The sequence below is a fragment of the Quercus lobata genome, chromosome 2 (assembly GCF_001633185.2).
Source record: "Quercus lobata isolate SW786 chromosome 2, ValleyOak3.0 Primary Assembly, whole genome shotgun sequence".
NCBI classification, from domain to species: Eukaryota; Viridiplantae; Streptophyta; class Magnoliopsida; order Fagales; family Fagaceae; genus Quercus; species Quercus lobata.
Genome location: NC_044905.1, coordinates 78710993 through 78720056, shown reverse-complemented (window position 1 = coordinate 78720056; position 9064 = coordinate 78710993). Strand labels below are relative to the sequence as shown.

The window sequence follows — 9064 nt, the reverse complement described above, 5'->3', positions numbered from 1 at the left end:
GATAACCGCATGGACCAAAATGAAAATTTTTGAAAAACTCAAGGATAACATTTAATTCTTTTAAAATATATGGACCAAAATGAAAATATCCCCAAAATACTTGGATATTGGCCAAGTATTGCATAATATGCTGTCAAGTTTATATGTATAGAGTATAATGTATTGCAAGTTCTGGAAAACTGGACTAAAAAAAATAGTAAGACATATTTATGAATCTAAAAAAAATTAGATTTCATCTAGTGTCATATGTGCACATTAATTTTTATTTTCTCTTTGCACAAAGGTAGCCATGGTTTTGCTAGGGGACAGTGACAAAAATCTTAAGGGGCTTAGAAGTAAGAAGAAAAAGATGGTTGACAATAGTGATTGGAGGCCATGGTCAGAGCTCCCTGAGGCTTTGCTTTATCTCATAACGAAGTGGCTAGGTACTATAGACCATCTCATGTTTGGCTGTGTCTGCGAACACAGAGGTTGTATGTTGTGTCATACAGGCAAGAGTTTATGGCATCACAACCTCCACTTGTTATTTTTATGTCAAACCGTTCCAGGAGAGCTTCTTACTTCCATAACATCTTTGATGGAAGGATGTTAGGAGTACAAGGCAATACTCCCCAACCTTGTTGGCAAATTGTGTTCTAGGATCTCATGTGGGTACTTGGTCCTAGAAGACAAGAAACTTATGGTAAATTCTCAAATTTGGCTTCTAAATCCTTTAAGAAGACATGAACTCCATTAGTCCGTTTCCTTATCCCTCCCCTAGAACATGATAGTGTCATCCTTGCTTCATTAGTGACACCTTTGCCAAAGTTTGTAATCATAGCCTTTCGTAGATATGGCTTATGTCTACAGTTTCTTAGATCCAATAGTGCCAATTGGACTTATTGTGAATTTGTGATTGTAATCATCACTGGACGTTTGTTGATTATAAGCCGCGTTCAAGGGTAAAGTGTATGCAATAACAACTGATTCTGGAACGGTAGTAAATCTAAGGTCTCATCCTTATGTGACCCCATTGGAAGTTAAATCCATTCCAAATTTGAAAGGTGAACTGTGGTTACAGGGTACTGATGAGCAGTTCCTGTTGATTCATGCCATTGGAAATAATGAAGTTTATGACCTAAATTTTTTGAAGATCAAATGGGCGAGAATACAGAACTTTGGAGTACAAGCATAGTTTCTGGATTATAATATGGGGTTTAGCAACATAACCAGATGGAACGATAGTGAACAACCTTCTAATGGCCAGTCTTTCCATTTCATTGGAAGAAAATGAATGCCACATAGTTTCTGAGTTGAACCATCCTGGTATTTTCCACATGAGTCTTTCAATATGGATTCTCTCTCAAGACTAGTTAGGTTCTTCATCCCTATCATTTGTATATTGAACGAATCATTCATTCATTTGGACAATATTTTGAGGGGTTATATATATTTGTTGCTCTTTATTTCCCCTATTTTTTACTTAACTGTGTTTGATGTCATTCTCATTGGAGAGAATTTCCTGCAACCAGGGTATCTGCTGTTTAATGCTGCCCATTTTTATGTTTCTTAAATAGTCAACCTCTGCAGATTGTACAATCTATTTTGTGATTAGAAAATCCAACAATGGTTATTCTCTTCTTGTCAACAAAATCATCTTAAAATTTTAGATCATTGTTACATTCACCACTATCGTCATTGCTATTGTCTTGATTATTTATTTCTTTGTAAAATTAATGAACTTGGATCAAAAAACTTCTATCCATTAATGAGCTTGGAAGCAAATAAATAAAATATGTTGCACAAGTGGTGTTAAAAACTATTCAAGTGGTGTCTATTTAGTGTTATATGTAGGCATTAATCTTTTTATTTTCTATTTGTGTGAAGGTAATCATGGTATTGCAAGCGAACAGTGATATCAACCTCAGTAGACCCAGGAGTAAGAAGAAAAAGATGGTGGACAATAGTAATTGGAGGCCATGGTCGGAGCTCCCTGAAGCTTTGCTTCATCAGATAACAAAGTGGTTAGGTGCTATAGATTATCTCATTTTTACCTGTGTGTGTAGAACTTGGAGGTTGTACGCTTTGGCATACAAGCAAGAGTTTATGGCATCCCAACCTCCACTTGTTCTTTTCTTTTCACGGCAATGGAAGAAATTTTGTTACTTCTATAGTATTCTTGATCAAAGGTGGTGCAAGGCATTACTGCCTAGCCTTGTTGGCAAAGTGTGTTTTGGGATTTCTTCTGGGTACTTGATAATGGAAGACAAGAAAAAGAGGCCAGATTCTCAACTTTGGCTTATGAATCCCTATACAAGACATGAACTCCGTTTTCCTAGCCCTCCCAATCTCTTTCGTTGTGTCACCCTTGCTTCTTTAGCTACTCCTTTGCCAGAGTTCATAATCATATGTTTTCCCAGTCGGTGCTTACAGTTCCGTAGATCCACAGATGTCAATTGGACTCTATATAATTATGATGATCGTAATATGATTGCTGATTTAGCTGTCTTCAATGGTAAGATATATATTATATCAAATAATGCTGACATTAGGGTACTAAATCTGACTTCTCATCCTCATTTGGCCTTGTTGAAAGTAAAAGGCACTGCAGATTTGAATTGTGGATCATGGAAGTTACTATGTTTTGATAAACAGCTCCTTGTGATTGGTGGAATTACTGATCATGAAGTTTATGAGCTAAATTTTTTGAAGATGGAATTGGTGAAGATTCCTAACTTAGGAGGTCAAGCATTGTTCCAGGAAGACTCTGATGAGTTCTCTGCAATTAGTAACATGACCAGATGGGAAGATAGCAAGCACCCTTCTAATTGCATATAAAGAATTCGGAGTTTTTTCTACTTTATCAGCTCAATAAACAGATGGAAAGGTAGCAAAGGCTTCCAGTCTATCGAAATTTCGCATGGAAAACGTTTGCCACATGATTTCCTATCTTATAATTCATTCTGGTATTTTCCACATATGTCTTGTCGTGTGGATTCCCTCTTTGAAGACTAGTTTGGATTTCTCTTGTTCATCATCCTTACCATTTGTCTTTTGAAATAATCATTTGTACAAGAGTTTGAGAGCTTTCTTTTTATATATATATTTTGTTGTTTTTTCATTTGCCTTTTTATTACTTTAATACTTTTTTATAATGATATGCTCATTGAAGAAAATAAGAGTGCCTACCACGAGTCCATGACCTCTCCTAAACCTCGTAAAAATTGAAGCATTATGTACTGGATATGAACTCTTTGTAGAGAATTTTCTTTAATTAAGTATCCTGCTGCCATTTTTGTAGCTTCTAAAATCCAACAATGGTTATTCTATTTCTGTCAAAAAAATATAATAAAATTTTCCCTCATAATTTTTTTTTGGGGTTAGATATTATCCCTGTTACTTTTTTTTCTATGATCATTGGTATTGAAGGAGGGGGAGTTGGGGTTGGAACCACATAGGCACAAACATGAAGAAGCTAGCGTTCACTAATCGTGCGTGCAAACGAGAGAGGTGTATTCGGCTACCCGAACTAATCTCAAGTCAACAAGGAATGACATCCAGGTGCTAACAAGTGGCAATATGAAAAATGACTTTAAGGGCCAATTTAGACATTTTATTAGAAAACGCCAAAAGCTTAGTAGCTCAACTGACACTATTTTAATAAAGATGTTTAAAGTAAGTTCCGGTTAGTCCAATTGGAGCGAATGTCATTAATTGAAATTCTTTAAAAAAAATAGAGATATCAAAGGTTCAAAATTTCAAATCTCATCTTTCCTATTGTAACTATTGAATTATTAAAAAATATCCAAAATTAACAAACCATTTCCATTTGTGATTTGTGTGGTATTTAAGTTGTTCACATGTCCATGCTTCACAAATGCTTTTGTGAGATGAAAATCTAACAATGGTTATTCCCTTCTTTTTGGAAAAATTAATTAAATAATAATAACTTGTAATCAATTTTTTTTTCTCTCTTTGTGAAAAATATTGGATATTTCAAATGAACTAGCCAAGCACAATATTAAATATAAAATAAATAATTAAGCAACAACCCATAATCAAGAATGTTGAATTTTTTCATAAGAAATCATTCAACGGGAAGGGAAAAACATCACCAACCACTATAATATAATTAAAAATTTCCTCACTAAAAAATTTTACACATCATTATTCTAATATATTTTCCCAATTGAATTTAAATTTCATTATATAGTTAAACCTTCTATTAAAATCCTAATACATTATAATTTATTTGAATAATGAACTATATAGTTTCATATACTTTTTTTTTTTAATACAAGATAGAATTTCTACTTTAACCTAATTTAAGTGTATATATGTGTAAAACTCCCTCCCGAAGACTTAAACTCCGACCCTTACCCCCCACACCCCACAAGCATTTATATTTGTGAAATGATCATCGCACCGCACCAAGAGTATGCAGTGGTATATAATTTCATGGACTTGGTTTAGGTCTAGTGCATCTAGTGCACTGGACCCGGTCTGATTAGGGATGGCAATTTTGCCCCGCCCCGCTTGACCCGCCCCTCCCCGCTTCGCCCCGTGCGGATTTTCCCCACCCCGCAAAGGTGGTGGGGCGGGGATGGGGCGAGATTTTAAACCCGCACCACGGGGCGGGGGGGGGGATGGGTTTACACTTTTTAGACCCACCCCGCCCCGCCCCGCATTAATAAGGGTTAAAAGGTAATTTTTTCATACCCTAGAACCCTATTATTTTAAAAAAAATATCATCCTCTTATTTTATTTAAGTGGAGATTCTTTTTGAAGAACTAGGCAATTTTTATTTTGTTATGTATTAGGAGTTTGGATTATTTTATTGTGTCATACTATGAGATTTTTGTTGTGATATTATCTTGTTAAATATTTAGATAATAATATTTAGTATTTGCTAAAAATTAGTTTGATTCAATAGAATAAATTTATTAATAATTTCAAGTATATTTTTATTATTGAAACATGTCATTTTATTTGAAAAAATGGTAATAGTTGTAGGGAAAATTAACAAGAAATAAAATTTTACGGTGTAGGGCAGGGCTTCGCGGGGCCTTAAGGGGTGGGGATGGGGCAAGAAATTTTCCCCGTCATACGGGGCGGGGCGGGGATGGGGCAAGAAAAATCCATGCAGGGCGGGGGCGAAGATCCCATCCTTCGTCCCCGCCCCGCCCCATTGCCATCCCTAGGTCTGATGATGACACGTGTCTAAAAGTAGACACATATCATTATCTCAACGAATCCAGTACTATTGGACATTAGATCTAAGTCTGACCCTAATTTCATATACTAACACAATCATAATAAATATGCATAATATTAATAATTACAACAATTATCAGATTTCATATTTAGATTAAATAAAACAAAATAGTTTAAAAAATCATGGTATTATTTCTGCTTTCCGGTGCAATTTTCTGACTTATTTATTACTTTATTTATTACTTGTTGAAGTGTTACGATTAACCAATTAATTTATTAGGCTTTATGATAAAATTTATGGTAAGTTTGCCATATTAACCTAGAAGTGACTGTAGTTATGGAAATATTTCCTTAACTACATTTTTAATTTATAGTTTTTTTTAGTAGAATATTTATAGTTTATAAAAATAAATAAAATAAAATAAACCTTTTTTTGGGTTCATCGAAAATTTATGCCACTTGCCACCCATGAATTATAAGGCGGGAAAACAAGAGTAATAAACCTCGAAAATCAAACGTTGGGGCGGGCTTTTTAGCTGAATTTATATAAGTTGCCACAGCCAAACATACTCATCGTTTTACACTCAACAAAACAAAGGTGGTCGCTTGGGTTTTCACAAAAAAACTTCAAAGCAGGTACTTTACTTGTTTACAGTTTACTTAACAAAATATATTTGTATTTTTTTAATCTCAAAATTTTATTTTTATTTTAATCTTTATTAGTTTTTATATGGGCTCTCCCTCTGTTTGGGGCTGACTGTAGGAAAACAAAAGAAAAGTATGGAAGAGAAGTTTGAGTGTTATATTTGATTTGTTTCTGTTTTGCTTTTCCGTTGTGTCCCAAAATAATGAACAGACAGCCTTTGATGTAAAGTTTTGATTTTTGTCATATTCCTAGTACCATCTCTCATCTAATTCATATTGGTTTTTTTTTTTTTTTTTTTTTTTCAAGATGCCATGTGCTAGAAACAGTGCATGCTTGAGAAAATTTGATTGGGTATTTGTGTACAGATTATGGGTTATATGTTTATGTTTATAGAAATGTCAGAATAAGTAGAATTTATTCTGCTCTTAATGATTAATGCAATGTTAATAAAAAAATGAATGAGAATTGAATATTTAAATAAAATTGAGTGTAAACTAGACAATTAGATGTGGGTGTTTTAAAAAATAATTAGGTAAAATAGAAAAAGTTTGTTCTTATGCTAAATTAGATAGGTATTTTTTTGGGTACAAATTGGTGTGAATGCTCTTATTGTGAAATTTTGGAATTGTGCCTAAAAAACAAAACGTAGCTCAAAGCTCAAAGCATGTTTGAAGAGTGGTTGAAACTTCTAAGATGAATTACATAATATGCTCTTACGTCTAATGAGTAGCACAACCATATATTGATTTTGATCAATATTTTCTTATTGTGGGATGGTAGGTATGGTGCTGCAAGGGGGCAGTGACATGAATCTCAAACGGCCTAGGAGCAGGAAGAAAAGGATGGTTGACAGAAGTAATTGGAGGCCATGGTCAGAGCTCCCTGAGGATTTGCTTGAGCTGATAGCAAAGTCGCTATGTGCTATAGACTATCTCATGTTTGGCTGTGTTTGCAAAGGATGGAGGTTATATGTTGCAGCGCACAGGCAGGAGTTTATGGCATCCCAACCTCCACTAGTTGTCTTATTATCGTCATATGCTAGGAGGACTTGTTACTTCTATAGCATATTTGATCAAAGGTTGTACAAGGCAATATTGCCGAACCTTGTTGGCAAAACATGCTCTGGTGTCTATTGTGGGTATTTTGTCATGTTAGACAAGAAAAAGAGTGCTGATTCTCAAATTTGGCTTTTGAATCCTTTTACAAGACATGAACTCTGTTTCTCTAGCCCTCCTAATCCTTATTTTTCTGTCATCTTTGCATCTTTACCTACTCCTTCGCAGGAGTTTGTAATCATAGCTATTAAAGGAGGGTGCCCATTTTTACAATTCCACAAGTCCACCGATATCAATTGGACTGTCTATGATTATACTGGCCTGATTAAGGGCCATTTTGCAGACAATTTTCGGTGGTTTGTAGATGGAGCTGTCTTCAAGGGTAAGATATACATTTTAACCAATCATGGTGATATTGGGATATTAAACCCAAATTCCCATCCTTATGTGACCCTGTTGAAAGTAAAAGGCATTGGATATAGGAGCTCTGGACTACAATTGCTTGCTTTTGAAGATAAACTCTTAATGATTCGTAGATATGAGAGAGTTTGGCAGCAGTTTAAAGTTTACGAGCTAAATTTTTTGAAGATGGAATGGGTGAAGATACAGAACCTCAAAGATCAAGCTTTGTTTCTAAGTAACAAGAGCTCCGGATTTAGTGACATGACCAGATGGAGGGGTAGCCAACAAACTCTGAATTGTGGTGGATGGAGTGTTAGCCAACGACCTAAGAATTGCATATACAGTCTTGGAGCTCCAGTTGAGGAATACAACATACAGTTCCTGGATGATATGTATCCAAAGTCTTTCCCCATCATTGATATTGAAGATTTTATGGATATGATGGAAGAATCCTTAGATGTTCCATTGTGCTGCAAAATATCTATCAGAGATGCTTCCTCAGGTGCTCCGTTCTGGTATTTTCCAAATCTGTCTAGCAGTGTGGATGCTCTCTATGATGACTAGTCAGGAATTCTTATTGTTCATCCACCCTACTTAATCGTTTTGGCAAGACTTTGAAGGCTATAAATATTTTGTTGCTTTTCATTTCCCTTACCTGTACCTCATGGGCTATCATTAAAGAGAATTTCCTACAACAAGAGTGGCTGGTGTCATTTTATTCTTTTTCATATATATATATATATATATATATATTTTGTCTTTCAGAAGTTTAGTGTTTTCATACTTTCATATATTTCCTGAGCACTGGTTTAAGGTTTTGTTGACTGGTGTGTTTCTATTTTACTTTTTATTGTGTCCCAAATAATGAACAGCCTTTTATGTAAAGTTTCAATTTTTTTTTTTTTTTTTTTTTTCATATTCCTACTACCATCTGTCATTTAACTTTTATGGGGATTTATTATTTCGATATGTCACGCTAGAAATGGTGCATGCTTGAGAAAATTATTGATGTATTTGAGTACAGAGTATGGGTACAAAATGTTTAAAGAGATGTTAGATGGGTAGAATTAATGTTGCCCTTATTGTGATATTTTGCAATTGTCCCTAAAAAACAAAACGTGGCTCAATAATCAGTTATGCGCCTTACACCTCAAAGGATGTTTTAAGTTCTGCATGTGTGTAGTTTTGCATTTCCTTGATAGGTTTTGCCTGATAGAGGTGCTGATTTTTTCTGTCCTAAAATCTTCTAAATGGATCTTGGCCTAAGAATAACATGATTTGCTTTAAGTTTGAGTGACTGTTTGGGTTCCACTGAAGCTGCGTCTGCGATTTGAAGCTGCGTTTTCGTTCTTTTTTTTTTTTTTTTTTTCACGCATTTTGGAGTAGTGTGGTTACTGTTTATTAAACAGTAACCGCAAATGTTGACTTTCCACAGTGAACAGTGCATACATGCACTGTTTACGGATCCACAAATTACACTTTTTAGCAACTTTTTCATTAAAAATTGGTCTTACGGTACTATTCATACATTTAAAAATTATTTTGCTACAGTGTTTTCAATTTTCAGTTTCAGCAAAACAAGTTCTATCCAAACAGACCTTGAATGTTATGCACAAGCATATCATGTGGAAAATTGGGTTAAAAACAATAAGTACTATTATTATGAATGTAGAACCGTTAGACGGTAATTTTGTGTCATATAAAATATTGATCAATAGGTTTTTTTTTTTTTTTTTTTTTTTTTTTTTTGTGGGATGGCATGTTGCTG

General features: G+C 34.5%; 2 protein-coding genes across 2 annotated transcripts; both read left to right on the top strand.

Annotated features, from left to right (window-relative positions):
- The first annotated feature begins 1872 nt into the window (after positions 1–1872).
- On the top strand, positions 1873–2817 carry LOC115971625. The gene has a single exon (XM_031091628.1). It carries the CDS (start codon positions 1873–1875, stop codon positions 2815–2817), a length of 945 nt encoding a protein of 314 aa, XP_030947488.1.
- A 3804-nt stretch (positions 2818–6621) lies between these two features.
- LOC115971616 (F-box protein At3g56470-like) lies at positions 6622–7860 on the top strand. Its single transcript, XM_031091619.1, has one exon. It carries the CDS (start codon positions 6622–6624, stop codon positions 7858–7860), a length of 1239 nt encoding a protein of 412 aa, XP_030947479.1.
- Positions 7861–9064: the final 1204 nt, after the last annotated feature.